This window comes from Volvox carteri, assembly GCF_000143455.1.
Source record: "Volvox carteri f. nagariensis unplaced genomic scaffold VOLCAscaffold_34, whole genome shotgun sequence".
Lineage (NCBI taxonomy): Eukaryota > Viridiplantae > Chlorophyta > Chlorophyceae > Chlamydomonadales > Volvocaceae > Volvox > Volvox carteri.
In genome coordinates, this window is record NW_003307577.1 from 1,210,379 (window position 1) to 1,226,113 (window position 15,735).

At 57.7% G+C, this 15,735-nt stretch overlaps 4 protein-coding genes across 4 annotated transcripts in view; 3 read left to right on the forward strand and 1 right to left on the reverse strand.

Annotated features, from left to right (window-relative positions):
* VOLCADRAFT_105837 (uncharacterized protein) overlaps window positions 1-1,736 on the forward strand; it is a gene marked incomplete at its 5' end in the record, with an annotated part of 8,625 nt that extends 6,889 nt beyond the window's left edge. The window contains one exon of the mRNA XM_002953111.1: window positions 1,513-1,736. Within this exon, the coding sequence (XP_002953157.1) occupies window positions 1,513-1,602 (90 nt within the window). The 3' untranslated portion in view covers window positions 1,603-1,736. The remainder of the gene's footprint in view (window positions 1-1,512) is intronic.
* Window positions 1,737-3,207: 1,471 nt separating this feature from the next.
* Window positions 3,208-5,840, forward strand: VOLCADRAFT_105838 (uncharacterized protein; the record flags this gene model as incomplete). The annotated part of the gene is made up of 6 exons (XM_002953112.1): window positions 3,208-3,445; window positions 3,528-3,578; window positions 4,787-4,870; window positions 5,082-5,278; window positions 5,339-5,416; window positions 5,682-5,840. The coding sequence occupies 6 exons, from the start codon at window positions 3,208-3,210 to the stop codon at window positions 5,760-5,762; spliced, it is 729 nt and encodes a 242-aa protein (XP_002953158.1). The 3' UTR covers window positions 5,763-5,840.
* Window positions 5,841-6,424: 584 nt separating this feature from the next.
* On the forward strand, window positions 6,425-14,003 carry VOLCADRAFT_105839 (uncharacterized protein). The gene is made up of 12 exons (XM_002953113.1): window positions 6,425-6,770; window positions 6,952-7,078; window positions 7,403-7,534; window positions 7,665-8,521; window positions 8,605-8,752; window positions 8,883-8,954; window positions 9,086-9,106; window positions 10,520-10,759; window positions 11,057-11,158; window positions 12,531-12,759; window positions 13,535-13,569; window positions 13,611-14,003. The coding sequence occupies exons 1-12, from the start codon at window positions 6,577-6,579 to the stop codon at window positions 13,644-13,646; spliced, it is 2,193 nt and encodes a 730-aa protein (XP_002953159.1). The 5' UTR covers window positions 6,425-6,576; the 3' UTR covers window positions 13,647-14,003.
* Window positions 14,004-14,321: 318 nt separating this feature from the next.
* VOLCADRAFT_105840 (uncharacterized protein) overlaps window positions 14,322-15,735 on the reverse strand; it is a gene marked incomplete at both ends in the record, with an annotated part of 3,345 nt that continues 1,931 nt past the window's right edge. Inside the window, 3 exons of the mRNA XM_002953180.1 lie at window positions 14,322-15,056; window positions 15,302-15,424; window positions 15,576-15,722. Of these exons, the coding sequence (XP_002953226.1) occupies window positions 14,322-15,056; window positions 15,302-15,424; window positions 15,576-15,722 (1,005 nt within the window). The remainder of the gene's footprint in view (window positions 15,057-15,301; window positions 15,425-15,575; window positions 15,723-15,735) is intronic.

Sequence of the window (15,735 nt, forward strand, 5' to 3'; positions counted from 1 at the left end):
GGTGTGGGAGTTGCATACATGCCGTTTCCTCCTGCCATTGGAGGTTTCGGTCTTATTCCTTTGCACGAACATCTGCGTGCACGATTTGCCTGTTTGTCCTGTCGTGCAATCCTTGGTATGGCTGGTATGTTGGAAACTAACCCCATGTGGACTCGGGTATTACTGGCAATATTGCGTCATATCCACCCGGCAGCCCACCCATTATGTCTGTTGGCCGTTAGGGGAGATGTACGAGATGGCCGTGTCACTACTATCCTGGGTAGGCCTGTGCCGAATGATTGTCCGGCATTAACACGAATTCTATCAGCTATGACTTCCCTACCACAACCTGTCCTTCTGGATGCGCAACATCTAGCTCCGGGTCCTTGGTGTTACCATATCCCTCTTTGGGGAAACCCTTTGCTAAATGACGCTCAGTTGGACGAACATTTTGGTGATCTTAGAAATTTGCGTGGGTTAGATACCGTAGGTATGGCCGTACGATGCCACACAGCTATGTCGTCTACGTGGAATTTGGTGCGCATGGTTGGTGTACAAGGCCTTACTGAGGCGCAACACTTTCATTGTACGAATCTGTTTCGTACTATCGTGGTACGGGGCATATTAGGGCTTACGCCGAGGCATCCCCTGCCGGCATCGTGTCAGTCGGGGGCGACTGCCATAACGCGTATATCGCAACTTATCGACCGCCTACCCCCGCAATGGACCATAGCGGCGATAGTAGCTATTAATGACAGAAACCATGAAATACCGCCTCCGCAAGAGGCCTGGAGAAAATTGTCAAAAGCTTGGGATGGAGATTTGGTCAAGTGTTACTGCATTTCTCTCAAGTAACGGTTAAATTTGCGACGACTTTACTAATGGCACCTTCTTTACGAACGCTTGATATCAAACATGAAGATTTTATTTTGGATGCTGTTGATATCGTCTTATCGCCGGAGAACTTGGCCAATACTTTGTTGGAATTCCGTCGTACTTTGTCGCGCATGTGGAGACTTCGGTGGGATAACGAGCATAAAGAAGCCTTTTGGAGGCTGGCTCTTGATGGTTTCCCTGCCTTTCCTATGCATAGGGCGCAACGTCAAAGAGGTATCCCGGCTGCTATGTGCCCCTGTGGTGTACGCATGCTTTGTGGGGATCGTCGGCATCATTTCTGGGATTGTACTGTCGCGTTGGCTCTTCGTGAAGCTCTGCAAAACGAACTTGAGTTCCCTGACCTTTTCAACCGGGCTAACCTGTGGTTGGGCATTCCACCAACCTGGATTTGTTCGTGTGTATGGGAGGTTGTATGCCTCGCGGCCATCAGCTCACTCAATCTCGGTCGCCGTTTGTTGTTTAAGGAAGGTCTCCAGACCATCATGCCTATATCAACGCCATCGCTTAACCGCATTACATACGAGGTTATCTCTGACTTTTGGGCCCGTTTAACTGCTTTTGCGGCACGGGATTACTTGCCAAAACATTGGGATCATGTACCTCACAATCACCCTTTCTTATATGTCAATGACGCAGACATGGTTGCTTGCCGTTTACCGATATACAATGACGAAGTTTGAGGGCGCACGTCGGAGCCTCAATTTTTTGTTTAAGCGTACTAACTGAGGCCGTGTGTCCAGTGAAGTTAGTACGGCCTGGCCGAGTTCTTTTTGAATAAGGCCCACAGTGTTGTGCGGGAGGCGTTCCTATGGGCGCTGCACTCGACCCGTTCGGGGTCCACTGTAACAATCGCATCCTCGCGGATGCGCACGTGCGTTTCGAAAAATGCGCCTGTACAAATGTATATAAAATTTCTTGGCGGATGAGGACCAGGTGCGCCAGCGCGTTGCGCAGGTGAGCATGTTGGCCATAGCCGCACGCTGGACTATTGCGTGGATGCTTTGCAGTAAATAAAAGCACCGAAAGCCAACGTCGTAGCTTGCAGCTCTGGGCTCGTGAAACTGCCGCGGAAGATGAAGCGCTGGCGAAGAGGCAGTTGTATGCAGCACCTTGTTCAGAGTAAAGTCAAATTACAAAGTTGCGCAAAGTATAACATACATAAACTTCATTAAACATAAGAACAGATAAGACGTTTAGAGCCTTGTCGGTGACATGGACGCCGCTGTTGGCTTGGAACAGCTATTTGCTGTGCATAGGGACGTGCCCGCGTTAGCCGTGTTGCAACAGCTCAGGATGGATTTCAGCCAGCAACAGCCTCGAGAGCTGCTGCACAACCACCGGGAATGTCTTCAGTTGGGCACGTGTAGTTTTGGTCGGCGGGGTCGAGCATCGTACGCATTGCGCACAGAAACCAAGGTCCAGCGTTCTGTAACATCGCCAACATATCCGGTACGCGGTGGCAGGCTTGCCGAGCACGAAATGAAGGGGGGGTCGCATCTCACCATTCAACTAAGCATGCATGTGCTCGGTTGAATGCTCGGTAGCGTGCGAGTTTACCCCTATCAGGATGTTTGTTTGCATATCCCCCCAAGCGAGAGGGCTTGCACCTATGCTGATGTTCGTTCCAAGAAGTGAACTGAGGACTGATGCTACGGTGAAAGATTTGCACGTAAACTCGCCCGTGCAATAAAACGCCCTGTAACTCGCTTACGCTAATCCCACATTCCAATATGCCACTGCACTTTCCTCTCCAACCTGGCCACATTCTCTTCCTCGCAAACGTACTTGGGCACCTTACAATCCAACACCATACGTGCTTTGGAAACGCGGCCAGCTGCTTCACAAGGACCCCCCTATTTAAGCAGCCCCTCGCACAAATGTGTCCGGTCGTACTCTGCCGAATAGACCCTCCGTACTTCGTCCCCAAAGCCAGGAGCGAATTTTGCCTCGCGGATGCGCACGTGCGTTTCGAAAAATGCGCCTGTACAAGTGTATGTAAATTTTCTTGGCGAAAAGTCGTGGTGTGTCAGCGCGCTTGTGCGGCAGCATGTTGGCCACAGTTGCACGCGGCAAGCAGGACCGTAGGAATGTATGGCTGTCTTGACGTAACTGAAAGCATATAACTTGGTATCAACACGCGCTCATGGAATGGCCGCGGAAGATGAAGCGCCTGGCGAAGCGGCACTTTTCGAAAAGACGTGGCGCCTGCTTACATACGCAAACAGCATCTTTTTTCGTCTGAAGTCAAAATACAAACTGTCGCAAATTAAAGATAGCATACACAAAATTAAACATAAGAACTGGAAAATCGGTCACAGCTGTGTAACTGAAATGGACGCCGCAGAAAACTTGGAGCAGGTTTCTTCAGTGCATATGGCCGCTCCTGCGTTAGCCGTGTTGCAGCAGCTCCGGAAGGACCTCAGCAAGCAGCAGGCTCAGAAGCTGCTGGACAACCACCGTAACTTTCTTCAGTTGGGCACGTGCAGTTTTGGTCGGCGGGGTCAAACATCTTACGCATTGCGCACGGAAGCCGAGGTGCAGCGTCTCTGCAACATCGCGAACATATCCGGTACGCAGTGGCGCGCTTGCCGAGCACAAATTGAAGTTGGTCGCATTACACCAGTCCACAAAGCATGCATGTGCGCCAGCAGATGAAAATGTGGCGCACTTCTGGTCAAGGGGTGTCGGTCTGCGTTTACGAGGTAAGGCAAGAAACAGGGAGTGGCATAGCTTGGGTCATGGCCGTGGTACTGGCGCACGACCTGTCGTCTAAACTAGCCCGCATTAGTCCGCCTCTTTTCAGTACGTAAGTCATGTCTGTCAGCGTGTCGGCTGTCCTGGCTTTTCAGCTACCACCCCGGCCTGCGCGCGGCGTACGTTTCCCAGTGTCGCCCGCAGCTCGCTGGGTCTGTTCGTCTTTCTGCCAGCGGGCGCACAGCCGTTTGCCGCTTTTTTACTCTTTCGTATGGACCGCGACAACCGGCCGCACACCCGTCGCTATGGACACATTTCGTGACATCCTGCTCCTCGCCAGTCCTTCGATCCGCTGCACGCATGCGCCACCCTTTCATGTGCCCGCCCCGAATTACTGCGCGAATCACTGCATCGCGGCTCCTGACGTTTTACGCATTTCACATTTATTGTGCGGTTTGCAATTACGATATGGATATTGCGCGTACTAGCCGACATCCTGCATCTTTCGTCCGGCTGGTGTTGACGTGCATTTCCATGAATATGAACGATTCCGTCTTGGCTGGCCGGCCCGGGCGTTTTCGCCGGCCGCGAGCATCACATTCGCGCATCATAACATAGCCCCTTTCCGACAGATTATTCACGTCCATGCACTTGCGCAGCGCCGTCAGCACCATGTCCCCAGCCCCGTCTCCTCACCACCTAGCGCACTTTGATTCGTTCCATACTTTACACCCCAATCCTGTCCGACCTCTCGTTCACATCTGAGCGGGCGAGCTGCACGCCGCTCCTGGAATGCAACAGCTTTTCGCTGTGCTGGGAGCAACACGACGCTAAAAACTGAACGATTGCGTCTTGGCTGGCCGGCCGGGGATTCTTCGCCGGCCGCGAGCATCTATCGCGCTTCGTAACATAGCCCATTTCCGAAAGTTTATTCACGCCCATGCACTTGCGCAGCGCCGTCAGCACCATGAACCAGTCCCGTCTCCTCACCTCCTAGCGCACCTTGATTCATTCCATACTTTACACCCCATTCCTGTCCGAGCTCGCGTTCACCGACGAGCGGGCGAGCTGCACGCCGCACCTGGAATGCAACAGCTTTTCGATGTGCTGGGAGCAACACGCCGCTTTCACATTTCCGCTTGTCCGCCTGCCATTTCCATGGCGCTTTTTTCATTGCCGCATTCCGCTTGTCACAGCGCCCCACCCGTTACCGCAGCTGCCGACGCCCATGCTCACCATGCGAAGACGTACCGACTCCTCCGGCGCCCTTCCGATTCACCCAGCCCCCTTGAAGCGTCCGGTTCGTACGGTGCCGCGACTTGTATAAATGCAGGCCTGTGTCGCCTTCCATTCCATACATTCACCTCTTTCCATTTTTAAGCTTATATACCAAACTCGCTTTCGCGGTCGGCAGCCAGCCAGCCTCTCGCTTCGCTGACCCCACTTCTACTTTGGTAACCACGATCAACATGCCTCCCAAACTGGCTCGCCCATCCCAACTCCCGCAACAGTCCCTTCCGCCCACCGACTTGGGCGCTTACGGCGCGCCTTCGCCGAGCGGGCCGTCGGGCTCTTCGGCCGGCGCGTCAGCCAAGCCGCCCGTCCACATCGCCGACCTGTGGGCGCAACTAGCAGCGGCGTCGCCAACAGGCGGAGGCCGCGCTCGCTCCACGCCATCCGGGGTGCCGAGACGGCCGCTGTCTTTCAAGTATGCGCCTCATCTTCCGTTGCTAGTTGCCGCCTTGCCGCGCCGCACCCTGCCACACAGCACGCTTGCCACTCCTGCTGCAAACTCGCGCCAGTGCTGTTTCATTTGGGCACGATCGCCCTTAGGCCTTCGTTCACGGTGCATACATGTCCGACCTTAACCCGTGTGTGAACGGCAGCTGCTGCCCTTACGGACGGCAGCGCTTGGTATGGACTATTGCGTGAGGTTTGAGGGATAGCGGGGGGGCCCGTTGCGCTGCTTTGTATGTCCGCTCTTCGAGTGCTCGGAAGCAAATTGGCAGCGTGCAAAGCACCCATCATGTTGCCTGTCGTGGCATGGACATCCGCGCGCAACAAGGATCGCCACTCTAGGACTACTCCTTTGTTCCTCCTTCATTGCACAGACACGACGCGACGTGTCCTGTGCGCGCGCTGTTGCTGTGCTGCTGTTCTTCTTCTTCTGGTTGTGGTTCCTGTGCTTCTAGCAAACTTGCGCCCGCAACGACATCTTGCAATGTACTTGCAGTTTGCCGTGCGCCAATCGCCATGTAAGCCACGTATGCAAGCCTCACAATCCATTCTCCTGCTGCACTCGCCTCGCCAGCCTGGCCCCATTCCGTTCCTAGCACATGTCCTTGCACACCTTACGATCATCCAACTTACAGCCTTTGGAAACGCGGGCAGCTGCTTCACAAGGACCCCCCTCGTTAAGTCGTTAACTTGACTCGTGGACACGCGTTTGGATTAGGGATAATGTACGACATTTCGGAGACGCCTAGGCTTTGGATAACTATTTAAGTCGTTGTTGTTGTTGTTTAGATTGTTATGTCATCGTTATTGCATCCTGTGGATTAGTAGCAGGCTTAAGTCGCTCGGCCCTCTTTGTAATTAACGTGACATCCCAACGAGAACCGGAGTCCAATCCCTTTCAGGGAGACTGACTGGAAGCTGCAGTTTGAAAAGCCCCGAAACTTTGGAAGGGGCCCCGAAATTTGTATCATGCCCGCAAAAACTGGTCCGGCCTTCCCCGAAATTCAAAGAGCACGTACAAATTTCAGAAAGTTTTTTGACCCCTCCCCGAACAAAGCGATCACGAACTATAAGTAGCACTACGGTATTTTGAGCAAGTTGCAAGCTTGGAAAGTTGCAAAGCGGTCACGCCTGAAATACATTTCGGTCACGCAATGTGAATGCATTTCGGGCACATACCCAGTTCCATTCACTCAAACTCCGCATTGAGTTGCTGATCTGGGACGTTATCGGGTCGTCCGTGAGGCCCAGAGCGGGGCCAGCGGGGAAATGTGCGATAGTGAAGACGCAGACCAGTCAGGCCCTGCCATTGGCGTGGAGCAGCAACTTGGTGGACTGAGCCTTGCCCATCGGCAGGCATGCGCCTCCGTGGTGCACGGCTTCGCTACAGAGCCTGGTGACCACGCAGAAACACCTTTACAGGCCTACGAGCACATAGAACCGTTGCTGGCGCGACTCGCCACGTAGGTGCTTGAGTTGTTGTGCCATGCTCAGCGTGCGGCAATGCGCAATCGCTGCCCCTTCACCATTGCATCCCTGATGGGCTGATTTGGACCACCTTACGGGTCAGTGGTGGCTGGCGTCCCCCGGTCTGGACGGCCCCCCCCCCGCCTAAACCGTTCCCCGTCTCCTGGACGCGTGCAGCCGGCTGGGGACCACCAAGGCGGCGCTGCGGATCTACGACCCCTTCTTCTGCGAGGGCCGCATGCTGGCACACATGGCCAGCCTGGGCTTTGAGAGCGTGCACAACAGGAACGAGGACTTTTACGCGGTGAGCCGTGCGCTCAGTTTAGAGAGGGGGGTTGTAGAAACATAGGAGACCAGACCAAGGGTGGCAGCAAGAATGCTCAGAAAAGATTACAGGAGTCCACGAAAAGGGCACCAGAGCAAGTTGTCACGCGCACCATAGGGGGACCACGGGCGGGCAAGGGTGCGGAGAGACGGCGGGATGGCGGGATGGTGCGACACGGACTGCGGCAAACATATCCGTGGTGGCGGTAGCAGTGTTGACACGCCGCATGGCCTTCAGTCCACCTCCGCTGACGCACTCGCATGCTGTCTCTTGCCGCCGTCACGGTGTGGCGCGTCACGCCAGATGCGGGACACCAAGCGCACGCCCGAGTTCGACGTCCTCGTCACCAACCCGCCCTTCTCCGGCGACCACATCGAGGCCACCTTTGAATTCGCCATCGCCAGCGGGAGGCCCTTTTTCATCCTCGTGCCGCAGGTGCGCGGGAGGCGGGCCACGGGGCCACATGGGGTGGTGGGGTGTTGACGACAGACCGGATGGCCCTTACTCTCACAGTCGCTATTGCTTTCCACGCTCACCCGTCCGCCATCCCCCCTGTCCTGCACAGTATGTGTCGCGAAAGGCCTTTTACCTGGAATGGCTGAACAACGGCTGCACGCCGGGCCTACCGCCCCCCGTGTTCGTGGGACCAAAGCACGAGCCCTACATCTTCCTGGCGCCTGACCGCGCTGACGTGCGCACCGCACGCGCGCCCGGGCAGGAGCCCGCCACCGCTGCGGCCACGCAAGGCGACAGTGTGCCAGGCGACGACGCAGCTTCTCGTGCATGTGCGGGTGCGGGTGTGGGCTCAGCGGACGGGGGCTTGACAGATGCGGTGGAGTGGAGCACAGAGACGGGGCTGTCGCCTGCTGGCGCACAGCCGGAAACTCCGTCCGCTGCGAGCGTGTCCAGTGCTGCAGCAGCCGAGCCTGTGCACCGTCTGTCGGAGCAAGAGGCAGCCGCAGCTGCTGCCGCCTTCCAGGTGGCGGCCGGCAGCTTCCAGTGCGTGTGGTTCGTGGGCTTGGGCGAGCGGCACCAGAAGCACGTGGTGGAGTGGTGGCGGCAGCGACATGCGGACAGCGCGGACTGTGTCATCGTGGGCAATGTGAAGGACTTGCCGGTGCTCACGGCCGCCAAGAAGCTGACGCCGGCAGAGCGGCGCTGGCGCAAGAAGCAGGCGGCGCTGCAGCAGGGTGGCGGGGAGGGCCAGCCTGCTGCTGCTAGCGTGGGCGGCGGGCGGCCAGGCGCAGGTGGCGGCGGGCGGCCGGGTGCAGGCGGTGGGGGCCGGCAGGGTGCAGCACCAACGTCGGCAGGCAGCCGACCAGCGGCCAGCAAGGCCACGCCAGCTGGGAGTGGCGCCAAGAAGTCTGGTTCTGGGCCTGGCAGGCGGCAGGTGAACCTGTTCACCGTCCTCGACAACGACTTGTGAGCGTGCGTTTGCCGAGGGAAGCATCCACAGCAGCCTGCGCCCGGGGAGCCGGCCCCCACATCACCTAGCGTGGGTGCAGGCACCGGGCCGACGCAGTGCACAGCGCCGGCCACCACGAGCAGCATACCCGGGCTCCTAGCTCGGGCTTCCTGGCGCCAATGGACACGGGCCCTCGGCCCAAACCGCAACCAGAGGCACTCACTACAACCGCCAGCGTGGCGGCGGTGGTGCGCACAGCAGCGCCTGCAGGCACCACAGCGGCAGCGCTGGTGGCTTCAGCTTTCGAACGTGGGCAAGCGGGGGCGGCTGCGGCGGCGCACTCCACCACCGCTGCGGCGTCTCTGTCACCACCGCCAGTGCCTGGCGCGTTCAGTGCCTGCGAGCGCCGCCGACCATGGCCCTGTGGGCGGCGACAACGTTGGCGGCGCCGTGGGTCAGCGATGACGTCGGCCACGGCAGCGGTGGCCAAAGCTCTGGACCTGGGGGCGTCGTCAGCGACGGCGAGGTGGTGACACGCGAACCTCACCGCCCAGAGCCTCACCTGTGTGCCGCACCCACAGGAGAGGCTGATGCCGGACTTGGTGAGGGCACACGCCGCTGACTGAAGACGGTCGGCGGAGAGCGGCTTGCCGCTGGGGTGCTGGGGGTTGGAAATGTCTTTGTGAACCCCCGGGGATGCAGTGCTGCGTGATATCTGCTGATACTTGTCATCCTTTTTCTTAGCGGTCTGCTGCTTACTGGCTTTAGTTTCAGCTGCCTTCTTTGTTCTGCCCATGGCTGCGAAATCTGCCGAGAAGTCTTGAAGTGCAACGAGCAACTTTGTAACTACGAATACGGTGTCCTAAAGAGGAACTGAAGTGCCAAACTTTTGCTGTTTCAGCAAAGTGGTTCAGCGGACGATGGAAGAAGAGTCTGTGGGGGGCAGCCAAAGGGGCCGAGAGACATGAGAGAGACATGAGAGAGGCATGACGTGCGCCGCCAGTACTGTTTAACCGGCAGCAGTACGCCCGAGGCCCCATGCATGTTCAGGGATCTGCGTCTGGGGCGACTACTTTGGCAAAGGTGAAATGGCCCACGTTTCTTATATTTTGCCTCGGCTCCCACGCATCGGCATCCCAGCACACCTCATGTGTTCATTCCTCTCAGAACGCACAGTTCGCACCACCTCATGCAGGACGGGGGACCAGCTAGACCACCAGGGGACCCAGTCGGCGCGCAATAGTCTCATACATAAATTTTTGATGTGCGACACATCTAATACAAACGCGAACCAGCGCACAAGGTGGAGATAGCTTGCAGTGCTGGTAGATGGAAAGCTTCTACGTAACGTGCTGGCAGGGCTGAAGGTGGCTGGTCGCTGAAGGTGTGTCCGAGCTGAGCTGTGCGCTAGATAGCCAGGCTAGCAGCGCTGCTAGAATCCATAGGAGCCGAAGCGTCCCTATACGGGGTAATGACTGTGGTATTAATGTGCTGCTCCTAGACCGGAAGGCGATGAAGGCGTGGGTGGGTGTCAGGCTTTCGCCAGAGTACTCTGGTGAAAGCACACTGTGGTAGCCAGGGTTCGACACTGACCTTCCTGAAACTTGCGGGCTCCCCCGTACCTCCCTAATTTTCCTTACGGAGGGGCCCCCGTACCAGGCTCCTGTACCGGCCGAAAACCTTACGGGGGCCCCCGTAACCCCCCCAAAACCTTTACGGGGGCACTGTCCTTGGCTGAAACGCTGTAGAAAGTGACGCTATGCATTTTTTTGCCCTGTAAATCGTTATTTTCGTTATTTTCGTTATTTTCTCGTGAACCATTACACTCGGGGACACGGCACACTCAGCGAAAGCCAAGCGCCTTGGCCGCCGCGGCCGCCCATCCCTTCTGCTCCTCTTTCTCGTCCTCCTCATCATCATCAAAATCCTCATCCACGCACGACTCATCGGTATTTCGTTCTACGTCGGTCTTGTAGTCACCACTGGTAGCGCCACCACGTGTATGGGCCTGACAGGGTGGTTTCGTCGTGACTGTATGGTACTTCGGCTTGGACATACCGCTCACGTTTTCTGTAGTCCTGGCGTGGTGGGTTATGATCTGTCTGGCTGTTTGTGTCACAATGCGTTCGGACTTCGTTTTCATCTCTTGCAACCCGCACCCCTTCCCTGTCACGTCTTTCGTTCTAGCCGTTGTGGTACCGGTGGCTGAGCTGGGTGGTCTTGTGCTGCGTTGGTGGCGTGCCTGCCTGGTGGCGGTGAGGGTATCCAGACCCCAAGGGTCCAGTTGTAAATCTGTGTCTGTGTCTGACAGACACACGCCCCCGCATCGGCCCTTCCCTTTGATTCTCCTTCGCTTCGCTACGAAGAGCTACAGGAACTCGCAGCAGATCTACACCATGACTCGACAGGAGGGTTATAGGTTCACCGTGGAGGGCAAGCGACGCCTGTACCGCCCGTCGGAAATGCTGGCGGGGTGAAGCGCCAGGCAGAGGCAGCACAGGAGCAGTACCAGGTAGGTGCGGCGCGTTGCGTGCGCTTTTGCCACAACTCAGCAGCAGGCTACACGCGCTATTGTAACTCAAGAGGCACCACCAGCTGCGCCTGCAAAGAAGCCTGTGTGCAAACGCGGCAGCAGGAGGAACAAGCGCGAGCAGGTGCTGCGGAAGGCCGTTAGAAAGTGACCCGGGGTTCCCCATTTCGCCCGTATTTCGGTTGGGTTTCGCTCGGTTGAATTTCAATTGGATTTCGACTGCATTTCTGTTGAGTTGCGCGGCGGGGGCGGCTGGCGCCGCACCGCCGCGCCAGTTTCAGTGCAGTCCGTGTGGACGCGTGTGCAACCCTGATGCACCTATGGAAAGAGAGCCAGCCCCATGCACCTCATCTAAGTCTTACGAAAGTACCACACGCAGCTTCTCAGATGCCACCACACACAACTACCGGCTCCCAATCATGCGCCGCGCCAACAGGCAGCTTCGCAGCGCCGCCATTTAAAACACCGCCCTTGAATATGTAACCGTGCTCCCAGCCGGCCGCCTGCGCAACTACCCGTTCCCAGTAGCCCGCCGCGCCAACTGGCAGCACACCCCCAGGCCCCTGCGAAAAATAGTATAATGTATGTTCTAGGACAGTTCCGACTAACCCCCAACTAACTCGTGTACGGCACCCCAAACCCCCTCAGCCGCACAGGGGGTAGCGTGGTAGTCGGCAGCTGCGCGAGTATGAGCAGGTAGTTGCACGGCGGCCCGACTCGGAAGCTACCTGACTGTAGTGACGCACACGGGCAGTTGGTGCTAGTCGACAGGCGCGCGAGTGGGAGCTGGCAGTCGAGCGTGCACGCGTCTGGGAAGCTGCGTCTGAGCACGGTTGAGCACGGCGGGTGTGGTGGTTGGCGCGACGCGCGAGTGGGAGTGCATAGTCGTGCGCATGCCGTCTGGGAAGCTGCGTGTGTGGGCTGCGTGTAAACTCAGAGAGACACATGGGGCTGGCCCGGTTTCCATAAGCTGCCTCCGAGCGCACACGGTTCCACACGCTTGACAGTTGGGCTGCAGCGCGGGTGGGACTCGCTGGAGTGCATGATAGTCGCTGGTGGGCACGCGCGGGCAGGGCGCAGGCCGCAGGGGCGGCTCGGGAAACTCAGGGAAAACTCGGGGAAAACTCGGGGGAAACTCGGGGAAAACTTGGGGAAAATCGGGGCTATACTCACGGAGTCGACTCCAGCTGCGACAATGTAAAGATTACAGTGAAATCAGTATATTTTGCTACATGTATAAAACGGGATGCATCAGGTTACTTTCATCGCCTTGTGCAGCGCACGATAGGCGTCGGGGCTCAGGTCCTCCTGCAGCTGCTTCGCAGGCAGCCATTCCGCTTTAGGGAACCCTTATATGTTAATAAAATATTACTAAAACTGTAGCTTGCCACCAACGTACTTGTTGGTCGCCTCGAAGTGTGATACCTCGAAGTGTGTTTCGCCACGCACCTGCTCACGCTTGCCCTTCCTGTTGCCGCCACGCTTGCCCCCCGCAGGCTTCTTCGCGGGCGCCGGCGCGGCGGGTAGCTCTTATGCTTCAATTGCGTGCGTGGCCTGCTGCTGAGTGGCCGCAAGAGCGCGAGCAACGCGCCGCACCTGGTGCTGCTCCTGCGCGGCCTCTGCCTGTCACTTCACCCCACCCGCCATCCTGTCTGTCACCTCCTGCACCAACTGCATCTCTGGCGGGCGGTGCCGCTTGTCCTCCACAGCGAATCGATACAGGGAGTGAGTGCGTGTGCGTGAGCGGGTGCCACGGTTCGTGCCGTGTTTTTTCGCATGTTTTGAGGCATGGGCTTTGATGCCCGCATGAACTTGAGATGAATACATGGTGTGAATGCATATTCGATAGCGTTCAGGGGTTCCCCTGTTCACGTCTTCACCATCAGGACAGTGGAATGGTCACAGCTCATAAAGACGCAGCTGCAGCGGTCTGGCAGCCGTCTAGTGCCGCACCCTAGCAGCTGCGTTCGGCAGCATTTGTCGCAAGGATTGCGCCTGTGCGATTAGGTAGGGCACCGCTGGGCTAAAAGCAAGGCTCGCTGAATCTGAAGCTGAGACAGCGGGCTGCGGTCGGCCTGATATCCCGTTGGCGGTTGAGAAGAGAAGGTCGCGTGCCGGCGGTGCTGCCAGCACGCGGTGGCTGGGTGCACTTGAAGAACACGGACGTGATTGGGTTGCGCTGTGCTTGCAGGAAGGCACGAATGAGTGTGAGGTGTGGTGGCTGGCTGGTGTGGCTGGCTGCTTGCTGCGAGAGGCGCGTCAGGTGGCATTTTAGGTGCTGGCAAAGCGGGCTGAGAGTGAGCGGACCGAACCAACAGGAGATCCGTGGGTGCAATATGCGCTAGTTGCATGTGCAGTGCAGAACACAGCTAGCAGGCAAGTGTGGCTGAGCCATGCGCATGTAACTCTCTCATGCAATCCGGACAAAGCAAAGCCATGGCGGGGCGGTTTACACTCGTGAGGCCGCACACCTGTTTCCTTGCTTGCATCAGCGACCCAGGTTCCACGGATGGGGATGGCCCCCTCGTTAGTCGAGTAAGTGTGTGCCGCCCAGGGCCTACACATACATCATGCAGGCCCGGCAGCTGAAGTGCCGGGCCAAGAAGGCCTAGTCAACTCCTACGCCCAAAACCAGTGGTTATTTCTACCTCTCCATCCCCCTGCTGTCACAGCCCCGCAGTTCCTTCTCTGTAATGATGATCTGCACAACAACTCGTACACACACGCGCAACCAAACCCTAGAAAACACACGTCCGTGCCCTTCACAACCTACCAACCAAGTAAAGACCCTTTTAATCCATATGCCCCCGCCTAGCCGAAGAGAAGACATTGACGAAAAACAAATTCACCTTCCTTCACCATAACCTCCCCTGGCCTTCACCTCCCCTGGTGCATCCTCCCTCTCCCTGAAGATTATCACCAAGAACAAGAGTATATCCCTCTCCTCCTCCCTCTATGGGTGCTGGGTTTCGCGATGGTCGATTGGCTTTTGGTTTCTGGAATCAACTACCCCCCTCTCCCCTGGCTATCCACACCTTCCATCGAAATGCCCTTTTTGCAGCGGAGGCGGCTCGGCCCTCGCTGCACCCCCCTCGTCGGGGTGTCCCCCCCGGACCCTCCCTGCAACGCACCTAACTCCACGCTGTCTTAGCATGGACCTCGCTCATGCCTTGTATGCAATAACTAAAAAGGCCCCCTAAACGCAATCACCAGGCCCCCAGTGACCGCGTGGGGACGATGGCGCCGTGGACGGCTTGGCGCGTTACGTCACCCAGCGGCAGGCTTCGTCACCCCAGCCTCGTTGGCAGGCAGCTACTGAGGTGCGGGCGCACGAGCACCACACTGCTGTTCACATCGCCGCTGCGGCGCTCACGTGAAACGTGGCCGCTGCGGCGGCTGTCCTGCATGCTGCTGGTGCTGCTGGTGTTCACGCCGCTGCTGGCGTTGCTCATGTTAGTGCTCTCACTGAAGCCGCTGATGGGCACCTCCAGCGCATACTGCGGCATGTCGCTCAGAGGCCCCGTGCCCGATGTCTTCTGAGTGCCAATGCGGTCGAACACGTCAGGCGGCATGGTGAAGAGCAGCACCGCCTTCAGACGTCGTATTGTCAGCGGCAGCAGCTTCAGTTGCGCCGCCAGCGCATTTTCCTTTACCGAATGCGAAGCCGCCATGGTAAGCTGGATCATCAGCAGCCGCTTGGAAGGTGTCAAGACGCCTCCGTGGGCTGCCAGCACCACCATGCAGTCGATGGCCGGGAAGTTCTTCCGTGCCGGAATGACCAGGCAGCCAGCCTTTGCTGCTGAAAGGTCTTGCACATCTAGGCGCGACAGCTGCGGCAGCACCGCCTCATGCGGCATGCCGCCACCAATTGCGGAAGCAGTCAGGTCCCTGACCCGGAACGTGCCCCCGCGTGCGAGCACCTGAAACGCGTAAGCCTGGAAAAGCAGGCCCCGCAGGCTGGCTGCCGTCGGCTCGCCCGCGGACCAGGTCAGGAATTGCCGCAGACCCACCATGCCGTTCGCCTACGAGCATAATAACAAGATTACCAAGGGCTCCATGCTATGCGCAGCTGATTATCGATACTAGCATGCATGCATGAATCTTGCCTGAAGCTTCTCAGTCACACGGTTGATGATCTCGTCCGAGCCAAACACCACCTCGGTCTTCTCACATGCGTTGTCCACCCGCACATCAGGTGGCGGGCGTGAGCGTGCTATGGGGGTCAAACAAGGACGACCGCGGGGGCAAGTAACCAGCGTGGCATCACCTGAACGTGCAGTAGTTTGTGGCTCGCCTCAGGGGCGGCCTCGATCTGCTTCACCGAGCGCAGCACAGCGAGTAGGTCACTGGACCCCAGGGCGTCGTCCAGCTTCCGCTGCATTGACGGGTTCTGGAGGACGCAGACCAGCAAGATGGGAGCAGCAAACATTGGTTGGCGGCAAACATACTCTTGTCCAACCGACTCTTTCCGCTCAGTGTCAGACAGCAGATCACCCATCGTTCGATACACATGCCGCGTACACATCCACAAGCCTTCCTACCTTGGCATTCTCCAGTACGTAGCGCGGAATTCTGCCCCACGCCTTGTACAGCCGCTCCGCCATCTCGACATCAACTTTTGCCTGGTACTGCTCGATGAATCCGGAATCCGTGCCTTGCAGAGATTTGCCAAGACCAACCACCTGGAGCTGTGGATGGGCC